The following is a 23943-nucleotide window of genomic DNA, read 5'->3' as shown; positions in this document are numbered from 1 at the left end:
CTGTAGACTAGAGTCGATGCATAGTAGAGGTAAATTAGTATTCACAGCTGGTAAAATGCTGATATACTTTCACACTACTATCAATATTCGAGCTAACACAGTAGATAATAAAATACTGTACATTACACCCCATCATAAAGTAAAACGGTGTCGCTGGCTCGTCCGTGAATGGAAGCTTCAGCTGTCAATCTGGACGTGAAAAGGCGGAGGAGGGCAGGTCAGTGGGAGTGTTGAAGGAGCCAGACAACACTGCGCAGCCGAGCTGTCAAACAGTTGAAATATCTAACCACGGCAGACGGCAATTGTGTCTTACTAATGAGAAAACAAAATGCCACATAAGGGGGATTGTGAGTTTACGGTTAGAGGTCAGCTATACTTCGTGTAGTTAGCTAGAGTTACTTCGGCGTTGGCTGCAATAACTTCTAGTTTGTTAGCGAACTGGAGTGGCTAACGTTAGCTAGCATCTCGTCTTGGACTGTTGACAAACTAAACTAGCTAACGGTATCTAGCTACACCAGCGAGCTAGCCAACTAACCACAATAAAGTTATCCGGCTAGATAACGTTACTCTACCAGCTCGTTCATGGGGAGTATATCAAATAGCCTGCAAGTTATTATTGCAGTGAGATGGAACTAAGTTTGGCCTGTTTCATCAAGTTGTTGAAGAGTCCATCATCTCATCGTTTTAATGACACACGTCAAGGTAAGAACTCTTGATAACTCTGCCACTGCTGCCAACATGCGAGGTTGCTAACTAATTTAGGAAGCTCGTTAGTTAACGAAGCCAGCCATTCAAATTAACTAACAGTAATGTGACCTTTTAGTAACTAACTAGACAATCATTTGGTCAGCATATTGTATCCAAGCTCAAGATATATTCGTTGCTAGGTTATAGGTTGATGATTCCAGATCAGGAGAAATTGGGCCCTCTCCTATGAACACGACTCGGTCATTATTTAAAATCTCAGGAATGTCAGGTATGCTGTTGCCATCCCTGATACGCACCATTTACAACAGATAAGGCTCAGATAGTGAAACTAAGAATAACTCGTATGTGGTGAATGCAATTCGTTGACTAGCTATTTCACAACAGAAACCTAACAATATTATAATTTATAGGCATATACATAATGCTTTCTGTTTTCTACCCTCACCCACTCATCCCTTTTTTAACGGGGATTATCAATCTTGCACTTCCTCATAACCAGCTGACCCTCCTGTTAGGATGATTTACAATATACACCTTTTATTGTAGCCCATTTACACAGCTGTATAGGTTAAAAAAAACATTGCCTCAGGGGATCACAGGGATGTCCCGTCTGTTTTTTTTTTTATTAGTGGCCCAGCCCTCTTAAAATTCCTCCACTTTTCCTTGCGGAGTCCCTTTATAGTTGAGTCTGCGATGTATCACTTTGGAAGCATGCATTATGTCCACACTGGCCTTATTGTTTTTCACCAGTTATGAGGTGTAGCTACTGCTGAGATGCTAGGGAGGGAAGTTAGTGTTTAGACTGGAGAAATCCCTCTTTGCCTGTATACAGTAGCCACAATGTGGCTGTGGAAGGTTTGAAATGACATCCGTTATTTATATTGTTTCTGCTTTGAATGAAGGGAAATGTATCTTCTTTTTTTTTTACCCAGACAAGGCCTAGCAGCAATTCAAATGGAAGAACTAACTCATATGTTCTACATTCATTCTGCTTCTGAAAAGCTGATTTGTTTCAAGTGGCTATTTTACTCATTCTTGGCAGTGGGTGTTTGATCATTATCATACAAATGCTAATTGGCAAAGATGCTTTTAGTAGTAGAGGAGGATAACATCCTTTTTAAGAATACGGCTCAAGCAGCAAAAAGATCCCTGAACTGGACGATTTGATTTCAGTTGTTTTAGTTTGGGATTGGATGGGGGATGGGAATCTCACGAGGCTGAATTAAATATAATTATTTTCCCAGAGTTTAATAGATCCTCTCTAGTGAAGTCACTAACTCAAGAAAAGGGGAGGACAACCAGCCCTTTAAGTAAACTCAGTAGACCTGTGCATGCTGGGAAAATCAGGGGTCCTGAATAATATAAATCAAAGGGCTGCTTCCTATGATCATTACTATGGGGTTCTTATGTCTCCTTTTATTCCTGTTCATGGCTCCCTGGTTTGTTTTGGATCCCAGTCTTGTACTTGAGCTTTATCTTGGCTTAATCTCATATAATTGGACAACCAATCCCTATTAGAGCCATTATTTGTGAACTTGTTGAGAGCGGTGGGGTTGGAGCCCTGCCGTGTGTGTCTAAGAAGATTGACCTTATCTAAAGTAATGCTTTTGTCTTTATTTTTTGTCTTGTTTTTTGTCTGGTTGAGGGAAAAAAAAATGGAAATGTTAGAGGAATGTGTTAAATAGATTAGGCTCATTATGCCCCTCAAGGCAACACAACGTGTTCCATCTTAAATTAACGACATGCGTATAAGGTCACACCACACACACTTATGAGTTACAATACTTCAGGGGTACATGCATCACCATTTTTTTTCCATACAGATGCTACAGATGAACAGATGCTACGGATAACAGCTGAAAATTGTCATCTTTTTGTGTTTTCTGGCTGGTCTTCTGCAGCCTGTAAACCACCCAAACACACCATTTCCTCAGTCTGCCTGCTGAGATAGGATTTTTGTGTTTCTTTCCCCTTAGGGCTGTAAAGGGTTGCAAAGGAGTTGTCGAAAATGTGAAACTTTCATTGAGTCCTCCACAGAGTTCACAGTGAAGAGGCAATGATGGATCGGAACAAGCGCAACTCCATCGCCGGCTTCCCCTCCATGAGGCCTGACCGGCTCGATGACCTGGATGGTGGAGGAGGAGGGGAATGGGCCCCGTCTCAGGTGGGAAGAGTGTGCCCCTCATCCTACCGTGCCCTCATCAGTGCCTTCTCCTGCCTGACGCGCCTTGATGACTTCATTTGCGAGTGGATCGGCTCTGGCTTCTTCTCAGAGGTCTACAGAGTGAGTTTGTTATGCTTGACCTGAAATGCAAGAGGTTTATGCCTGGTAGGTGTTGTAATTAATTCATATCAACACAGTCACCTCAAGTTATTGGTACCCTTGATAAAGATGCTAAAAACAGACTATAAAAAAAATAACTGGTAAAATAACGGATAAAAAAATAAAATTAAAATAAAGAACACAAATACCTAGCTATCTTGTATGCTAAAAAAATGGGAAATTATTTTATATGAATACGATTGCTCAGAGAAAGAGATTTTGTACCAAAACAAATCTCAGATTATTGGCATCCATACTTTAAATTAATCTAAGTTTAACCCTGTGAGACCTACAGTTGCAAAAATGCAACATGTCCTAAATTGCATCATGTACCTAAAAAATGTCAAACAGTACACAGGCTGCGTTTCTACAGGCAGACACATTTTTATATTTATTTTTTCACTTATTGGCCTTTTGACCATGATTGGTTAGAAGATCTGATGTGTTTGGTCAAAAGATTAATTTGTGGAAAAATAATTGGGCTGACATTTTGAGATTTGGTTGTACATCAGCAGTTTTTGTCAGTCACTTAGCCCATGTCAGCAGCAACAACAACAAAAAATCGATTGGTTAATTAGTCTAGCCAGCCATCTAAACTTGTAGTCATGGTCATAATCACGGTCGAATTATTGCCCGGGGGGCAAATTGATTTTGTTAGTCACTCTCTCGCTCAGATATCATATTAACTGCAAACATTTCTCTCTGCCCCATTGGAAAATTTTGTAGAATTGCAGGAAATCAACTCTAAAACCTTGCAACAACATTTCCCTTAGGGCCCCCAAAAGGCTAGGGCTGGCTCTGACTGCATGTGTGGGTATGGATGTGGGTACTCAGTCCCGTGAGCCATCGTAGCTCCTCATGATAAGTTACGATTTTTTTGTGACCCCACCCCCTGCAAAGTTGCTTATCCCTACTGTAAAGCAATGGTGTGTCATTTCACTCCACCTATCCGGTGTGTGACAATAAGGACACACACCGGATTACTTAGAAACCTATGATCTCATACACTGAGTTCAGCCCTCATTCTATAATTAAACATGTCAGTGGTCTGCAATACAGTTAGCTAATACATTGACTTCTGTGCAGAGTAGGAAAACCCTGCACCTCCCTCCAAACCACCCAGAGATGTTAGGTTATGGACCAGCCCCTATTGAGGTCAGACAGGCCCTTAGAGCATGCAGATACTCATGTGGCCTCTCCCTATTTCATTGATCGGTTCTCACAATGGACTGATTTGGGACGAGCGAAAAGCCCTTCTATATTTCCATGTCGATGTGGTTACACCTCGGAGAGCTCCCTCTGAAGAGGTTTAGTGATGGGACTGGTAGTTAGGCTACAATGGCTTTCGGGTAAGTGCTGTATCGTAAATTACACTAACCCAACCTGACAGAGTTGGTACTCGCACAGAGATGGCTGTTGACATCTGATAGGTCAAGTCCTTAACCTGGCCTCAAAACATCAGTAAACTGCCTACATTCACTTTTGTTGTAACTCCTGTTTTCATTTCCTCCACCCTCAGCGCTCTTGGAAGTTAAGCCTATTTGCATTTTTATTTTCAATGCAATTAGTTGTAGACTATAGAATTCAGCCCTACCTACTGAAATCAGAGTATTCTGTTTTTGATTGCACAAGTACCACAATAATGTCAGCACCCACCCATGTCCCATGTCTTGCATCTTAGTCATACATACAGATGGAACAGAAATAGAATGCTGAGGAGTTTACATATCTAATAGTAAATGATAACCTCAGTTTAATTGAAAGAAGTGAAGGTGTTGCTAGGTCTGGAGCCATGCGGCACAATGTAGGCTATTGCCTGCCTCCGAGCATGGTCACAGCAGTCTGCCTTGGGACCGCTCATTCACTGCTCATTGAATTCAAAGGGTTAATGCACACCACTCACACAGTACCGATCACTGACTTGGTGGGGGGGAAGGGCAGCGTGTAGGCTCCTGCCCCAGGCTGTCTGAGGGGAAGTAATTACACCATGTATTTTAGGGAGGGAATGCCCATCCAACTTCAACATGATTGGGGCCTGCTGCCCTACTTGTATTCCTCTTGTTGAACAAATGCTAAATACATTTCTTCCTCTATTAACCTGAACGCTCACCCATGTTATAAACGCTGTTTGATCCTTGGCGCCATTATAATGTTATAGCATCATCTGTTTCTAGTGATGCACCGATATTACTGTTTTGGCCGATATCTGATATTTTCCTTGCCAAAAAAAATGCCGATACCGATTTAAATCGGCAAAAATGCAAAAACAAAGTGTTGAAGAAAGTAAAAGTGCAATATGTGCCATGCAAAAAAGCTAACGTTTAAAATTCCTTGCTCAGAACATGAGAACATATGAAAGCTGGTGGTTCCTTTTAACATGAGTCTTCAATATTCCCAGGTAAGAAGTTTTAGGTTGGTTATTATAAGAATTATAGGACTATTTCTTTCTATACCATTTGTATTTCATATACCTTTGACTATTGGATGTTCTTATAGGCACTTTAGTATTGCCAGTGTAACAGTATAGCTTCCAGGAACACATCGACAACAGCCACCCTCGAAGCAGCATTACCCATGCAGAGCAAGGGGAACAACCACTCCAAGTCTCAGAGCGAGTGACGTTTAAATGCTATTAGCGCGCACCCCGCTAACTAGCTAGCCATTTCACATCAGTTACACCAGCCTAATCTCGGGAGTTGATCGGCTTGAAGTCATAAACAGCGCAATGCTTCAAGTATTGCGAAGAGCTGCTGTCAAACGCACAAAAGTGCTGTTTGAATGAATGTGTACGAGCCTGCTGCTGCCTACCATCGCTCAGTCAGACTGCTCTATCAAATCATAGACCTAATTATAACATAATAACACACAGAAATACGAGCCTTTGGTCATTAATATAGTTTTATTCTTTCAGTGAAATACAGAACCGTTCCGTATTTTATCTAACGGGTGGCATCCATAAGTCTAAATATTCCTGTTACATTGCACAACCTTCAATGTTATGTCATAATTATGTAAAATTCTGGCAAATTAGGCGGCCCAAACTGTTGCATATACCCTGACTCTGCGTGCAATGAACGCAAGAGAAGTGACACAATTTCACCTGGTTAATATTGCCTGCTAACCTGGATTTCTTTTAGCTAAATATGCAGGTTTAAAAATATATACTTCTGTGTATTGATTTTAAGAAAGGCATTGATGTTTATGGTTAGGTTCACATTGGAGCAACGACAGTCCTTTTTCGGGAATACGCACAGCATCGATTATATGCAACGCAGGACACGCTAGATAAACTAGTAATATCATCAACCATGTGTAGTTAACTAGTGATTATGATTGATTGTTTTTTTTGCTAAGAAGTTTAATGCTAGTTAGCAACTTAACTTGGCTTCTTACTGCATTTGCGTAACAGGCAGGCTCCTCGTGGAGTGCAATGTAATGAGGTGGTTAGAGCGTTGGACTAGTTAACTGTAAGGTTGCAAGATTGAATCCCTGAGCTGACAAGGTAAAAACCGTTCCTAGGCCATCATTGAAAATAGGAATGTGTTCTTAACTGACTTGCTTAGTTAAATAAAGGTGTAAAAACATTTTTTTTTTTTTATAAATCGGTGTCCAAAAATACCGATTTGTTATGAAAACTTGAAATCGTCCCTAATTAATCGGCCATTCCGATTAATCGGTCGACCTCTAGTCATTACGTCATGTACCTACATTATATAGGTATGCACGTCAGCTTTGACATTGGTTTTGCACATCGGCGTTAAACTAGACATTGGGCCCATACCGATGTTGGCATTTTTAGCTAAAATTGTCAGATTCCGATATATCGCGCATCCCTAGCTGTTTCCAGTCTTTTCCACTCGAGATACTATGGTTCTGGCTCATGTGATGACTTGGGCTTTATGAGTGCAATGATATTTACCCTCGTTGCTTGTCAGTTTGATTTGTCGTCTCACTTAATGGACCCAAATATTTACTGTGTAATGAGGTTTCCATATTTGTCTAAGCAAAGGGACAATAGATCTACATTGCTTTGAAAATGCATGAAATCAATGGAATGATCTGTTTCTTAGACTGTGTCGTGTTAACATGACTAGGTATTGACTAGCTGGAGAGACAGATTGGAAGTGCAGGGCCTTGCTGGAGCAGCCTATGGGTCTTTGTTTGAGTCAGACTCTTCTCTTTTCTCTCCTGGTGGGGAAAGAGTGTGAGTGGGGAGGGTCTAGAGGAGGCCATCTGCTGCCTGCTTCTCTACTCCAGGGAAGAGGAAGGCTAGCTCCTTCTTTGTACTTGAACTTCAAGAGTGGCTAAAGAAGCATTTGTCACTGGAGAGACTCATCCAAATGCTTCATAAATAAGGCCTAGATCGGTCTGCTTCCTTTTTCTGTACCTCAAACTTCCTTTTATCTCCTCTCTCCAACAGTGTTGATATACAACTCATATCTGTAGGAAAGTGATCATAGTGATTAGGAAAAATATAACATGCACAGTATATAACCATTTATATGCATTGTATCTATTATTGTACCTGCAGACTTTGACCTGAGTGGAGCGATTTAGTATATTCTTAGTGACTGTTGGTTTCAATGTCTTAATATTTCAGCTGGAGGAAGTGAGCAGTAGCAGATCAAGCTCACCATTTTCTCACCCTAATTCATAACTTCCTGTGGTTATGGCCCTGTGAGAAAGCATATCAATCCGACTTAAGCTTAGCGATATACAGAGAGAGTTCTGTATTGTTGTAGGTGTTCGGCTATGTATTCTCTACCAAAGCATAGCCTACATTTTCTTAGCCTCGGCTCACTGTTCCTTCTAGTGCACAACTGTGGATGACAGTCAGCCACTTATCTTTGATCACATCAGAGATAATACTGCAAGGAAGGCCAGTAACTGACCTCGTTCACAGTAGAAATAGGGAGTCAGCAGGCCTATTGCTATGGTTTCTGGATTTGGAATGAAAGGTTAGAGCAAGGGTAGAGCAAGTCATGCTCCATGATCTTGGAATATTGATCATGTTTTGAGAGTAGTGTCCTCATTAGAAGAGAATATTGATAAGGGAGCTGTATGGTTATAGAGAGAAGTGTATATTTTCAGTGTAACCTCCTAGATATCGCCTAAATGACCGGATTGTTGTTTGTTGCAGGTGCGCCACAGAGTGTCGGGCCAGGTGATGGCTCTGAAGATGAACAAACTGAGCAGTAATCGAGCCAACATGCTGAGAGAGGTCCAACTGATGAACAGACTGTCCCATCCCAATATCCTCCGGTGAGTTCCAGGAAACAAAATGATGTCTACCACTAACTATATTCAGCATCATTTTTCTTCGGCACACCACCATCATCAATATTTTGTATAGTTTGTATGTCGATCTGTCCATTGAAGAAACATAAAATTCCTTCTGCAATATTATGCAATGGTGTTGAATTAATTATATCTCAAGGGGATATAAAAAATGGTGTAAAATACAGGGATAGTAAAGTTGAGTTATGGTGCCATATTCATAAGTAGGCTTATTTTCTTATGGACTTCTAGCCTAATCTGTCATTTTTAAATGTATTTTTTTAGAATGTGACTAAATATCAGTCATTTTTTAGATTTGGATCTGTAGCTATTTGTCAAAATGACATTCGCCTTTCTAATGGAATCAGTTGGGTGACCTTGATCTCCCTGATTCCGCAGAAAGCAGGTCAGAAATCTATTAACAATGGTTTTCTGGAACGACATCCTGAGTTTGGATTTCATTGACATGTACGCCCTTTCCTTTTTCACTTTCTTCTCACCAAGGCTGTTTTATTTTTGTATAGCGTTGTGAGCCTGTAAAATGGGCATAAATATTTGACCAAACCCATCATGATGGGACATAATGTTTAGGATACATAATTGTATGACCAGCTATTTCTAATCTGTGAATTTAATAACCTCATGGATTAGGCTGACCGAGGCTTTGCATGATCCTGGAGGTTGTTCAAGTTTCTCTGTGATTCCTGCCATTCTGAACACGCGATGTGTCTCTGTACTGGATGATATTCTACAGAGCTCACATTCTGCTGTAGGTGGTGGGTGGGAAAGAGAGAGTGTCTGTAAGTGCTGTGCTACAATCACAGCTTTGTTGCAGCCAGTTCTGTGGGGGTGGGCAGACGAGCATGATGGGGTCTTTGTCTGAGGAGCCCTTCGAGGACCCACAAAGTCTCACGTTTATTGGGTCATAACTCTAGCGGCTCCAACACTCGCTGTGCATACGGCCTGGCCCGTGTGTTAGGATATTGATACAGGCAATTTGTGTAATTTAGAGAAAAAAAGACTTGACTGTGACTCCGGCCTGTTAAGATTTGTAAGCAGTATCTCAAGAAAAGAGAGGAAAAAGAGATTGAATGCAGCTCAAGAGAGTGAACCTTGTTTTCCCCCTGAAAATGACATTCTTGTTTGCACCTCTTGTCTTGTCTTGTAGCCCACCAGTGCAGAAATATTTAACCATTTCCACACCAAGAGCATTGTAATTTTTATCTCAAAAGGACTATGTTGTGGCCTCCCGGGTGGCGTAGTGGTCTCTGGTAGCTGTGCCACCAGAGACTCGGTTCGCGCTCTGTCACAGCCGGCCGCAACCGGGAGGTCCGTGGGGCGACGCACAATTGGCCTAGCGTCGTCTGGGTTAGGGAGGGTTTAGCCGGTAGGGATATCCTTGTCTCATCGCGCACTAGCGACTCCTGTGGCGGGCCAGGCACAGTGCGCGCTAACCAGGTCGCCAAGTGCACAGTGTTTCCTCCGACACATTGGTGCGGCTGACTTACAGGTTGGATGCACCTGTGTTAAGAAGCAGTGCGGCTTGGTTGTGTTTCGGAGGACGCATGGCTTTCGACCTTCGTCTCTCCCAAGCCCGTACGAGAGTTGTAGCGATGAGACAAGATGGTAACTACTAATAATTGGATACCACGAAATTGGGGAGAAAAGGGGGTAAAAAAAAAAAAAAGGATTATTGTCCTTCGGCTAGATTGACATTTTGTACAACCGAGGCTGCATTTACACAGGCAGCCCAAGTCAGATATTTTTTTCCACTAATTGGTCTTTTGCCCAATCACACCTGACCTGATTGGTCCAAAGACCAATTAATTCGGAATGGGCTGCCTGTGCAAACACAGACATGTATACACAGCCCACTCAAATGTTTTTTTTCTGGACCCCCATAGCTTAGTCATGTCAATATAGATCAAGATTCTAAAAGAAATTGGCAACGTGAGAGAAGCACAACAGGAAATATGTCTCCACCACATGTATCACTGTGGTAGTTACATGGAAACATGACCAGTCTTTTTTTCTTTGTTTTGTCTTCCTCTAGGTTCATGGGTGTGTGTGTTCAGGAAGGCCAGCTCCATGCTCTGACTGAGGTAAGAGGAACCACTGTTCTTCTTTGTGTCTTAGAGCCTCCTATAGATGGGTATCTCCGGCGTAGGCTGACTGTCGCTGGCTGTCACGTTTCTGGTTGGAACGTTGAGACACACTGTTTTCTTATTCAGTTTTCTGTCCACTCGATAATGGAATGTGATTCTAGAAACGTGATGGGTCCTCTAGCATCAGTATAGGCCGAGATGTGTTTTGCTTTTAATGTAGCTAATACTGTCATATTCCCCTCTGAGTCGCAGGACAGTCAGTTTGATGTTATATTACATGAGTAAGTCTCAGACAAGTAGAACCCTCTAAAAGGTAGCGGTGTGAATATAATGAAAAGGTGTTTGACTGTGTGCCCAGGGGTTTTTCTCAGGTGAACATTGACACATCACCCAGTACAGGGACCTGTAATTGAAAGAACCTTGTGTTTGCCTGAAAGAACAGTTTACATGTGCACAAATAAAGCTGTGTGTTGATATTCTCAATGAGCAGCCAGGGGATGGGTTCCATTAGGGCTAAGGTTTGTTTTCAAGCTCATCTTATTTTTAACCCGTGTGTGTGTGTCCATGCTCTCTTGTTGCTAATGATTAGCGTTGATTAGTTAGGGAAAAAGCTTTACGACTGTCTGCCACATCACGTTCACCCAAGCACTCGTGTCAAGTGAGCGATAGCAGGAAGTTATCCAATATGTGGATCCATGGAGATGAAGAGGGAGGGAGAGAGGGAAACGTCTGTGATACCGCTCTCGCAGTTTTCGGTTCTGCTCACCCCACCCCCAGTCTCTTGGGCTTTGATGTCAGCAGCCTAAAGCCACAGGCTGTAAATACTGAAAACACTGCATCGTGTGGTTATGTTTTGTAGCTACTGCTGTGTTATAAGAACTAGCTGCTAGCTACCAGTACTGTTTACTCTGACTGGATCCTGAATTTAGAGATTGGCCTGACGGACCTCCATGGTAGGAAATGAATAGTCAAGTTACTGTGCAGCCACAGGCTTAGATACAATCACTCCTCCGTATAAAGCTCCTTGGCTCCGTTGGGTTGGCACAGTAACCTCCGCACTGCTTTCCCACTGCTTGATAGATCTAGGCTACACATTAGGCAAATACCGATTAGGAGCATTATAATCTGGGTAATCCATGACCCACTTGGGGATTACAACATTATTTGAAGATGCTTGCAGTGGTCACGAGACAATGAAATTCCCATTTTCTTTCCATCTTTCTTAGCTTTTTTCCCCCCATAGTACCCCGGCTTTTATTTAGTTTGAGGAAAGTTTCCTCAGCTGGTCAATAATATCAGTTGAGAAATTCTAAGAATAGCATCCGTGTAGATTTGTTACTCCATGTTAAGACATTTCAATTTCCTTTTGCCCCTCCTTCTCCTATTGTCCACTGCTCCTACTGTCTCTGATCTGTGATCACGTGTCAATGGCCTCACACTCCCTTCTCTGGGTGACAAGGTTTGTGGTGGAGGTGGGGTGATGTGGCCTTATAACCTAAAACAGGCCTCCCTGTGTGCCTAGCGTTGGCCTACGCTGCTTCGCTCACTCCTCTGATCTGGAGAGTCTCGTCTATAAACCTACTGGATGCATGGAGTGGATCATATCCACACTGACCGACTGGCAGCAAGATTTGTCTGGGCTTCACCCATTTAGGGGAGGCTCCTAGTGGAGCATTAGGCATGCAGACGACAGATGCAGGGGGGCTACAGAGGAATTTGTAAGGTAAAGCCGACGTAATCCTCTCCTGCGTCTGGGATTGGTTTGGGAATGGTCTGCAGGGCAGGGGGAGGGAAGACAGAGGAGGTAGTGTAGAGGGCCTTACAGCATGGGGGGCTTTTAGTGCCTAAGCTTAGACCCATGGACATGAATATCCAACACACTTGAAGTTAATTTGTTTCACTGGTATCGCATGCGTATCCTGTGGTAAACTATAGGCCTACCTGGACAGTATATTGTCTAGGTTGACTTATTATCAGGCCGACATCAAACATTCTACCTGAACAAAGGTAGACTGAAGCACAAGTCAAAAGTGAGTGACGTTGTAACCTCTTCACTTTGGGCAGACCCAATTCTGCTCACTAATCCCATTAAACGGTATAGGCTGTGTTCATATATTGTGATATTTACAAGTTCCAGCTGTGTGAACACAGACACTTTTGAGTTATGTTAACTTTCCTAAGCCATCAATGAAGTCATTGTGACAGTTTGCCAAGAAAACTAAAACACAACAGTCTAGAACCACTGGGGAGGCCCAGAGAAATGAGGTCAGTCAGTCTGTCTTACTCTCTTCGTTACTCTTGTCCACTTTCATTTCTCTCTGTAATTAATTGTCACCATAGTAGTTCTGTATATAGGACAGCCAAGCCTGTCACGATTAAAGCTGACATGCACAACGTAAAAGAGAGCTACTTTCTAGCACATTCCCACTTCACTTTGCTTTCCCTGCACACAGTCCCGTCTGTGTCTGTCACTGTCATTGTCCCCAAATGTGCCTGGCATTAGATTGATGCTATGTTTAGAGCGCTCAGAGTAACTCAATTGAGTTCTTTGACCTGTCTTTCGGAATGGAGTGGTGTGTAGAGTAGCCCCAAATGACCGACAGGATGCTGTAACAATGACTTGACTTATAGTGCAGTACCTTATCTCTACCTTTTATATAGGGTACACACAGTAGGCCTATATATGGAAATTGAATTCAAGATAATGTGCATTTAAGCCATACTAGTAATGTGTACTTTTGTACGGAAACCTAATTTTAATAATGGGAGCATTGTGTTTTCTCTCTCGACCTTTCTGCAGTACATCAACGGTGGGAACCTGGAGCAGCTGTTGGACAGCAACAAGCCTCTGAGCTGGGCTGCCAGGCTCAAGCTGGCCTGTGAGATCGCCAATGGCCTGGGCTACCTGCACTCCAAAGGCATTTTCCACCGGGACCTAACCTCCAAAGTGGGTGGCTGTTAACTGTGGATGGATGTGTCCAAAATGGCAACCTATTCCCTACATAGTGCACTACTTTTCTGGTGCACTATATAGGGAATAGGTGGCAATTTCAGATGCACCTGTGTCTCCTTTCTACAACTGAGATAAGAATCGTCGATCTAGTCAGCCTTCATATACAGCAACACGCGCTTCAGTTTCTGTTCTTCAAACCTTGGGAGTTGGAAACTGGTTTTCTGCAGAGTACATAATGTTATTGTAAGATGTGTTTATCTGGCTAAATCGGCGGCTTGTGCATGTGGGCTTTGATGGAAGCTGATGATGGAATGTATGCTCACTGTTTATCCTCAGAACTGCCTGATCAAGTCTGAGGAGAATGTCTACACAGCAGTGGTAGGAGACTTTGGTCTTGCTGAGAAGATTCCCAACCAAGAGTAAGTCATTTCCACGGAAACGCTTATTTATCAAACATGATCATGACATGATCAAGACTCAAATTGAATCCCAAAGTAAAATATATATAATCACACACACAGTTGAAGTCAGGAGTTTACATACACCGTAGCCAAATACATTTAAACTCAGTTTTTCACAATTCCTGACATTTTAATTCTAGTAAGAATTCCCTGTCTTAGGTCAGTTAGGATCACCAATTTATTTTAAGAATGTGAAATGTCAGAATAATAGTAGAGAGAATGATTATTTTATTTCAGCTTTTATTTCTTTCATCACATTCCCAGTGGGTCAGAAGTTTACATACACTCAATTAGTATTTGGTAGCATTGCCTTTAAATTGTTTAACTTGGGTCAAATGTTTCGGGTAGCCTTCCACAAGCTTCGTGCAATAAGTTGGGTGAATTTTGGCCCATTCCTCCTGACAGAGCTGGTGCAACTGAGTCAGGTTTGTAGGCCTCCTTGCTCACAAATTTTGCCCACAAATTTTCTATAGGATTGAAGTCAGGGCCTTGTGATGGCCACTCCAATACCTTGCCTTTATTGTCCTTTAGCCATTTTGCCACAACTTTGGAAGCATGCTTGGGGTTATTGTCCATTTGGAAGACCCATTTGCAACCAAGCTTTAACTTCCTGACTGATGTCTTGAGATGTTGCTTCAATATATCCACATAATTTTCCTCATGATGCCATCTATTTTGTGAAGTGTACCAGTCCCTCCTGCAGCAAAGCACCCCCACAACATGATGCTGCCACCCATGTGCTTCACGGTTGGGATGGTGTTCTTCGGCTTGCAAGCGTCCCCCTTTTTCCTCCAAACGTAACGATGGTCATTATGGGCAAACCGTTCTATTTTTGTTTCATCAGACCAGAGGACATTTCCCAGAAAAGTGCGATCTTTCTCCCCATGTGCAGTTGCAAACCATAGTCTGGCTTTTTTATGGCGGTTTTGGAGCAGTGGCTTCTTCTTGCTGAGCGGCCTTTCAGGTTATGTCGATATAGGACTCGTTTAACTCTGGATATATATTGTACCTGTTTCCTCCAGCATCTTCACAAGGTCCTTTGCTGCTGTTCTGGGATTGATTTGCACTTTTCGCATCAAAGTACGTTCATCTCTAGGAGACAGAACGCGTCTCCTTCCTGAGCAGTATGACAGCTGCGTGGTCCCATGGTGTTTATACTTGCGTACTATTGTTTGTACAGATGAACGTGATACCTTCAGGCATTTGGAAATTTCTCCAAGGATGAACCCGACTTGTTTAGGACTAAAAAAAAAAATTCTGAGGTCTTTGCTGATTTCTTTTGATTTTCCCATGATGTCAAGCAAAGAGGCACTGAGTTTGAAGGTAGTCCTTGAAATACATCCACAGGTACACCTCCAATTAACTCAAATGTTGTCAATTAGCCTATTCAAAGCTTCTAAAGCCATGCCATCATTTTCTGGAATTCTCCAAGCTGTTTAAAGGCAGTCAACTTAGTGAATGTAAACTTCTGACCCACTGGAATTGTGATACGGTGAAATAATCTGTCTGTAAACAATTGTTGGAAAAAGTACTTGTCATGCACAAAGTAGATGTCCTAACCAACTTGCCAAAACTATAGTTTGTTCACAAGAGATTTGTGGAGTGGTTGAAAAACGAGTTTTAATGACTCCAACCTAAGTATGTAAACATCCGACTTCAACGTGTGTGTGTGTATTTATTATTTCAGATTTGCTCCTTTGAGTCAGTCCAGTTAAATCTCTCTGTACGAAATGAATGTGGGACTGGGAGGTAAAGGGATGGACAAGTGCCAGTAGAAGGGGGCCATTTGATTAGGAAGGAACATGAAGTACTGTTCAGGTCAGGAATAAACTGGAGCGCTCGGCTAATAATACCAGAGCAGGTTAAGAAGGCCCCGCTCTCTCCTGGCTAGGACTTATTACATATGCCTTGCAAAAGTATTCAGACCCCTTGGATTTCTTCACATTTTATTGTGTTAGAAAGTAGGATGATTCAAATGTGTTTGTCAATTGTTACTCAACAATATACACAATTCTCTGTCAAAGTGGAGGATTTTATTTTATTAATACAAAATTAAACGACTACAATATAGCCTTTCTACAAGTATTCAGCCCCTTGGTTTAGGCAAGCCTAAATTAGTTTAGGAGTAAAATGTTGCTTAACAAATCACCCAAAAATAAATCCTGGACTCACTCTGTGTGAAATAATAGGGGTTGACATAAAAAATAATTATGACTACCTCTTCCTCTGTTCCCCATGCATACATCTGTAAGGTCCCTCAGTCAAGTATTGAATTTCAAACACAGATTATTTCAAAATCTTTATCAAGAAGGGCAGTGATTGGTAGATGGGTAACAATAACAAATCAGACATTGACTCTCTTTAAGAATGGTCTAGTTATTAATTATGCTGTGCATTATGTATTAAACCACCTAGACAGCTCAAAGATAGTCATCATTCTGAGCTGCAGTACAGGAATGAAACTGCTTAGGGATGTTACCATGACATGCTGACCACACAGCTCGCGTTACTTGCACAAGCACATTGTAAAATGTATTTACACATACATGTTATTCAATCATTTCATCCAAACTGCTCGTCTACATTAAGGTGGCAATGCACCTTAAAGTTGGTTGCCAACCTCCATATAAAATCCAAAGAAGAAGACTGAAGGAGGAAAGATTACTAGAAACTAACTAGGTTTACCCTTTTATCTGTGGATTAATTGTCAGAGTAGAGGACCTTGTGCATTTCAGGTAAAATAACAACCCAATGTTTATCCTAGGACAAATTAGCTAGCAACAGCAAGCTAGCGGGCTAAATGGCCATGAATGTTTCGACCTGTCCCCAAATGAATATAGGTGGTTCAGAGCTCATTTTGATATTTCAACCTGCGCGTCCTGATCGCGTCTGGTGTGGCTGGACAAAATCAATATACACGTGGACGCACGTGCATGCCCGGTCTACTCGGCATGTGAGGCCATTTGACGATTTTAAAATGGCTAGAGTTCATTGGCTGTGATGAGAGAGAACTAATGGATCAACAACATTGTAGTGACTCCACAATAATGACATAGTGAAAAGAAGAATACAAATATTCCAAAACCTGCATCTTGTATGCAACTAGGCACTAAAGTAATAATGCAAAAACGCATGGCAAAGGAATACACTTTCTGGCTTAAATGCAAAGCCCTATGTTTGGGGCAAATCAACACATCACGGAGTAACTGCTTCCTTATTTTCAAGCATGGTGGTGGCTGCATCATGGTATGGGTATTCTTGACATCGGAAAATACTGGGGAGTTTTTCAGGATTAAAATAAACTGGATAGGGCTAAGCACTGGCAACATCCTAGAGGAAAACCTGCTTCAGTCTGCTTTACTCCAGAGACTGGGAGAAGAATTCACCTTTCAGCAGGACAATAACTTACGACCAAAGACCAAATCTACACTGGAGTTGCTGGAGTTGAAGACAGTGACGGTTCCTAAGTGACCAAGTAACGGTATTGACTTAAATCAGCTTGAAATACTATGGCAAGCCAAGACTTGAAAATTGCTGGCGAAGCATGATCCCCAACATCATGATAGAGCTTGAAGAATTCTGAAAAGAATAATAGGCAAATATTGCACAATCAAGGTGTGCAAATCTCTTGGAGACTTACCCAAGAAGACTCTTCGCTGTAATGGCTGCCAAAGGTGACTCTAACATGTATGGACTCAGGGAGCTGAATACTTATGCAACGACTATATTTTAGTTATTACATTTTTATTAGTCTTTAAAAAACTTTTTTTTTCTTCCACTTTGACATATTTTGTCTGGATTGTTGTCAAAAAAAATACAATTAAATCAATTGTAACACAATTAAATGTGAAGAAATCCAAAAGGGTCTGGATAATTTTTTGCAAGGCACTGTACCTGATCATGAATAGACTTGTTCCTCAAAACAGTCATGGAGAAGGAACATCAAATGTTTGGTTTGTCTGCTAATTGTTGTGATAAAAAATTGAATGAAGTAATTAATTGCATTATTCTCTCACCCAAAAGACATAACCTCCAGTCTAACGTCTTTCTTGCCTTATTTGTGTTGTGCCTGCAGTGGTGAGGGGGAGAAGCTGGCGGTGGTGGGCTCTCCCTTCTGGATGGCTCCCGAGGTGCTGAGAGATGAACCCTACAATGAGAAGGTAGGTCCCTGACTTCAGAACTCTAAACCTTGACCTCACCCTGAACTAAACCGGACCACTTGTCTCCTACAACCCCCCCAAAGCTAAGAACTCATCTTGAATGTCTGTCTCTCTGTTTTCTTCCGTTTCCAGGCGGATGTGTTCTCCTACGGTATTGTCCTCTGTGAGATCATTGCCCGAATACAGGCCGACCCCGATTACCTTCCTCGCACTGAAGTGAGGATTGTTCCGTTTCCTCTGTCCTCTATCGCCTTGATACATCCTGACATTACATAAGACAAACACTCATTACACTCATGTCTGGTCTAGTTGACAGGATGTTGGCACCGGGGTTGGTTTAGAAGAGCACAGGTCTTTCAATATGTTGGGTTAGATGACAAAAATAGATGAACATGGATAACATCCCAAAGTATGGATTTCCTGTCTGACCTCTCTCCCTACTCCCTCTCTCCTCTCCCTCCCTGATAGAACTTTGGCCTGGATTATCATGCCTTCCAGCACATGGTAGGAGACTGTCCTCATGACTTCCTACAGCTGGCCTTCAACTGCTGCAACGTGAGTCTGCCCTCAATCTCTTAATTATTCCAAAACACAAGACTGCTTCCAAAATGTGTATTTGATTGTATGGAAAAGAAACTAGTAACATAATCTGATTTAGTAGTACCCCCTTATCTTGTTTGACCTGGCTACTCTATCCCCTCTCTCCAGATGGACCCCAAGCTGCGGCCCTCATTCCCGGAGCTCGTCAAGAGGCTGGAGGAGATCCTGTGTCGGTTGAAGGCAGAGGAGTCTGGACGAGAGAGGATCCCCCTCAGTGGGGAAAATGACAAGAAGACCATCCCCAAAGGTGATGTCTCGATCACCTCATATCTAAAGCCCCTTCAGAAGACTGACTGCCAAGGCAGTGGGACTGTTTTATTCATTCTCGAGTTGAGTTTTATGAGGATAGCATAACATTAGCATTATCAAAACCACAAACATCACCACCAGATGAACTCCCTAAAACAGTTACAACAGTGTAAAGATGCCCCTCAGTTACCACTTTCCCTTCAATGTCCACTACACATGATTTTGAATCTCCACAAGTCTGTGATCTAGTGTTGCAGATGCACTTGTACAGACATTAAAACTTCGCCTGACATTATTGGTTTTCATAGTGGCAACTCCCCCTGACTGCCATGTGTTCGCCTACAGTCCTGCACCACTTGACACCCAGTTTCTTGCACAGTGTCAAGACTGCACAGTGCAGACAAATAGTTTCTTGGAACCAGGAAGAAGCTGTAAACCAAGCAGCAGTGAGGCTGCCAGTAGCTGCTCCACATTGTAATCTGCCTGTTGCGTATCCCCTAGGGTTGCCTCCCAAATTACACCCTTTCCCTTTATAGTATACTACTTTTGACCAGGGCTCACACTATATAGGGAATAGGCTGCCATTTTGGATGTACCTCAGGTCTACTCTAAATAGGTCCAGTGGCAAGCCAGGGCTGTCCTTTCCCTCCCAGCTCTGTCCCAAAGAGTAATTTACTTTCCCCAGTCCTTTCCTCTACTGTTATGATAGTGTTTGCTTGCAGGTTCAAGTTGCCTTACTACAATTTAACATGACGTACATTTCTAAGCTCAAACACCCGATTTTGTGAAACAAAGAATAAGCTATAGTAATGTTGCTAAGTGGGAACCACCATGTACACAGAGAGTATGTTGGAAATCATTCGTCTTTTCTCAGATTCTATTTCATTTCTAATTTGGTTCATGGGAGTACCAGTTCTGGACTTTGCTTTTGTTTAGCTAGTTTTCCTTCCTCGGCCAGTCACTCCCTCTTCACTGTTTGTCTACCTTTGGCTTCCCAGTCCAATTTAGTATTTCTACATTATATCTTATAAATAATTTGCATATGTTTCCCATAATGTTTCCACCTATGCAATTTACTTCAATGTAAAAATTTGACTGCCTTGTTTGTTTCTCTTGCCTATACTGTCGTTCTTGGCTTATATTGCCCCCTGTTGGTTACATTGGGAACTTACACTTCATAACAATCCCATGTGTTGTGAGGAAGAGATGTTTGACTGTTGCTTCTCTCTCCAGGTCCAGGTGAAAAGGTCCAGGGGATTAAGAGGTTAAACTCGTTGGGTCTGCAGGACGACAAGATCCCTCCCAAATCACCACGTCCTCGTCGCAACATCTGGCTCTCCCGCAGCCAGTCAGACATCTTCTCCCGCAAGCCAGGCAGGAAGGTCAATGTCCATGACCCTTACTACAACCCAGGCCCCAGGGCTGTGCCAGGGGCCCGCAAGATCAACCCCTTCAATGCCCGTGAGGACCTGTGCGGAGGCAAGATCAAGTTCTTTGACGTGCCAAGCAAGTCCGTGTTCTCCCTGATGTTCGACTTGCACTCTCTCCAGGACAGCGTGTTTTCCTCTGGGACCCAGACCCACTCTGGAGCCCCCGTCCACCCGGGCATGTGGCAGGAGACCTGGTTCACCGGCAGGCAGTGCCGCTCTCTGCCTGCCTCCCCCCAGCTGGCCCTCTCAGATGGCTCCTGCCCCCCGACCTCCTGTCCCATCTCTGCCACTGTCTACAAGTGTGACCCGGCCCAGCTGGGCCAAGAGGTCAGGCAGAAGGTGCTCAGCGCCTGGGCCAGGAAATATGCTGTGATAGAGATCCCGCCGTACCATGGAGGTCAAGAAAAGGTAAAGAAAGAGGAGGAGAACAGAGTAGATGAGAGCTGGCTTCCTTCTCCCATGCCCAGTGACAGTGCAGAGGCTATGGACTGCTCTAGCAGCCAAGGGAGCCCAGTGGAGGACAAGGACAAACACTTCTACCCCATGCAGGCCCAGAATGGAGGACCAGTGGAGGACAGTAGAGGCGTGGTGTCTATGTGTGAGGAGATGGAGGCTGAGGACCAGGAGGGCATGCAGCAGCAGCAACAGACCTCCTGTTCCACTGTCACCCTCAGCCCAGCCACAAACGGAGGCCATCTGAGTCCCATCGTACTGGTGCCATGTACGGCCATACACGCCTCCACAGAACTGCCATCTTCAGTGTGACATCTAGGACTAAAACAGATCATGGAGAAAAGGCGCTTTGAGAGAGACACTCCTCAGAGAGACCCTCAGATCATCTTTATCGATGCTTTGCAGATAGATTATTTTTTCAAGATTGTTTTTATTTAATATACTGAAAAGTGCTTATTTTTTTTCTTAAAGGTGTCCCTAAACCAGGGTTCTTCTAATTCCTTGATGTTATTTGTGTGTATGCTGGTTTTAAATCACTGCCTACTCCTTGATGTTTTATTGTGATTATATTCTGCCCCATAGGGAAATGCATGGAAGTACATGTACAGTTGAAGTCGGAAGTTTACATACACCTTAGCCAAATACATTTAAACTCAGTCTTTCACAATTCCTGACATTTAATCCTTGTAAGAATTCCCTGTTTTAGGTGAGTTAGGATCACCACTTTATTTTAAGAATGTGAAATGTCAGATTAAAAGCAGATAATTATTTATTTCAGCTTTTATTTCTTTCATCACATTCCCAGTTGGTCAGAAGTTTACATACACTCAATTAGTATTTGGCAGCATGGCCTTTAAATTGTTTAACTTGGGTCAAATATTTTGGATAGCCTTCCACAAGCTTCCCACAATACGTTGGGTGAATTTTGGCCCATTCCTCCTGACAGAGCTGGTGTAACTAAGTAAGGTTGTAGGCCTCCTTGCTCGCGCACGCCTTTTCAGTTCTGCCCACAAATTTTCTATGGGATCGAGGTCAATACCTTTGTTGTCCTTAAGCCATTTTGCCACAACTTTGGAAGTATGCTTGGGGTCATTGTCCATTTGGAAGACCCATTTGCGACCAAGCTTTAACTTCCTGACTGAGGTCTTGAGATGTTACTTCAATATATCCACATAATTTTCTGTCCTCATGATGCCATCTATTTTGTGAGTGCACCAGGCCCTCCTGTAGCAAAGCCCCCCCACAACATGATGCTGCCACCCTGTGCTCTACGGTTGGGATGGTGTTATTCGGCTTGCAAGCATCCCCCTTTTTCCTCCAAACATTACAATGGTCATTATGGCCCAACAGTTCTATTTTTGTTTCATCAGACCAGAGGACATTTCTCCAAATAGTATGATCTTTGTCCCCATGTGCAGTTGCAAACCGTAGTCTGGCTTTTTTATGGCGGTTTGGTAGCAGTGGCTTCTTCCTTGCTGAGCGGCCTTTCAGGTTATGTCCATATAGGACTCGTTTTACTGTGGATATAGATACTTTTGTACCTGTTTCCTCCAGCATCTTCACAAGGTCCTTTGCTGTTGTTCTGGGATTGATTTTCACATTTCGCATCAAAGTACGTTCATCTCTAGGAGACAGAACGCGTCTCCTTCCTGAGCGGTATGACGGCTGCGTGGTCCCATGGTGTTTATACTTGCGTACTATTGTTTGTACAGATGAGCGTGGTACCTTAAGGTGTTTGGAAATTGCTCCAAGGATGAACAAGACTTGTGGAGGTCTACAATTTCTTTTCTGAGGTCTTTGCTGATTTCTTTTGATTTTCCAATGATTTCAAGTAAAGAGGCACTGAGTTTGAAGGTAGGCCTTGGAATACATCCACAGGTACACTTCCAATTAACTCAAATGTTGTCAATTAGGCTATCAGAAGCTTCTAATGCCATCATTTTCTGGAATTTTCCAAGCTGTTTAAAGGCACAGTCAACTTAGTTATTGTAAACTTCTGACCCACTGGAATTGTGATACAGTGAAATAATCTGTCTGTAAACAATTGTTGGAAATATTACTTGTCATGTACGAAGTAGATGTCCTAACCGACTTGCCAAAACTATAGTTTGTTAACAAGACATTTGTGGAGTGGTTGAAAAACCAGTTTTAATGACTCCAACTAAAGTGTATGTAAACTTCCGATTTCAACTATACCTATGAAAGTAACAAATCTAACACTCTTAACATGGAGAAAGGGTTGTGGTCTGAATGAAAAATGGCATACTCACTGCCTTCCCAACATTGAGATCCCTGCCTTAAGATTCAATGTGACTGGTAGTATTTTTGTTCTGGACGATTGTGCGTTTCAGATGAACGAGTCCAAGCTAAGGTGTAGGGAATAGATCCTTACCGTTTTTATTAAAGGGCTAGTTAATGAGTGGTTTACCAGACTACTGAGGTCTCTTGTGGAGACTAATAAAAATGTACATTACAGAGCATTTAAACAGTAAACTTACCAGTAAAACAAGTTTGTTTAAATGTACACCCCCACGACCACTGGAAATGTGATCGTTTGTACGTACCATTAACATTTTGAAATGTTTGGCAGGCCTATATGTTGGTGTGCACATTTTTAAGGATTGTTTTTCAGATGACTGCTTAGAGAGAAACTGGTTCAGAATCTACCAAAGTATCACTTTATAGCTCTATGTATAGAGGAATGTGTTGTGTGGCTTGAATGTGTGATCCACCACACTTTTGTCAGCAGCTCTGTTGGGTATAAGCTGTGCAAACAGCACTAGTTGGTGTGGATGGCTCACTCACTCGTGCTTTGGTTCATGACTCCCTTGGCACCTGTTTTGATATACTGAAATACTCCAGTAACTACTTTAATAGGAAATTGCACTTGAAAAGAACAATGTTTATCTCGTTTATCACTACATTTCTATGCAATAAATGTAAACTGTGTCAGGATTGTTTTGCATAGAGGATCTATTTTGATATTTATAAAAAGATCAATTTGACATCTTTACTGCTTTGTATGCAGTTTGTCTGGATGCACTGTTGTGATATTGATTGTTCAAATTCTGTATTTAGTTGTTATTCCCCTCCAGTCTTGGCTGATTTATGAACATTTATTAGCAGAACGCTTGTTTTAATCCAAATCTGGTTTGAGTTGTACTTTGTTTAAGGAACATGTTCCCAATCGCTTAAATAAATGTTTATATTTTGCTTCTTTTGGT

At 42.4% G+C, this 23943-nt stretch overlaps 1 protein-coding gene across 2 annotated transcripts; it reads left to right on the top strand.

Moving 5' to 3' along the window:
* Positions 1-222: 222 nt before the first annotated feature.
* On the top strand, positions 223-23932 carry LOC115103081 (dual specificity testis-specific protein kinase 2-like). Of its 2 annotated transcripts, none has more exons than XM_029623699.2 (11): positions 223-702; positions 2746-2992; positions 8172-8293; positions 10362-10410; positions 13214-13360; positions 13703-13785; positions 17903-17987; positions 18120-18203; positions 18456-18542; positions 18696-18834; positions 20070-23932. In XM_029623699.2, exons 2-11 carry the CDS (start codon positions 2765-2767, stop codon positions 21029-21031), a joined length of 1986 nt encoding a protein of 661 aa, XP_029479559.1. In that variant the 5' UTR covers positions 223-702; positions 2746-2764; the 3' UTR covers positions 21032-23932. The 2 variants fall into 2 exon arrangements, with proteins under 2 accessions (XP_029479559.1, XP_029479558.1); XM_029623698.2 differs by having other exon boundaries at positions 2685-2992.
* The last annotated feature ends 11 nt before the right edge of the window (positions 23933-23943 follow it).

This window comes from Oncorhynchus nerka, linkage group LG20 (assembly GCF_034236695.1).
Source record: "Oncorhynchus nerka isolate Pitt River linkage group LG20, Oner_Uvic_2.0, whole genome shotgun sequence".
NCBI classification, from domain to species: Eukaryota; Metazoa; Chordata; class Actinopteri; order Salmoniformes; family Salmonidae; genus Oncorhynchus; species Oncorhynchus nerka.
This window is presented reverse-complemented; position numbering and strand designations above follow the sequence as displayed.

What these genes read in the sequence shown, in the direction of transcription:
- LOC115103081 (XM_029623699.2), top strand. Translation starts at nt 2,765, where the DNA reads ATGATGGATCGGAACAAGCGCAACTCCATCGCCGGCTTCCCCTCCATG. An exon ending in ATGAACCCTACAATGAGAAG is followed by an intron (nt 17,988 to 18,119) that starts GTAGGTCCCTGA and finishes TTCCGTTTCCAG; the next exon opens with GCGGATGTGTTCTCCTACGG. An exon ending in TGGCCTTCAACTGCTGCAAC is followed by an intron (nt 18,543 to 18,695) that starts GTGAGTCTGCCC and finishes CCCTCTCTCCAG; the next exon opens with ATGGACCCCAAGCTGCGGCC.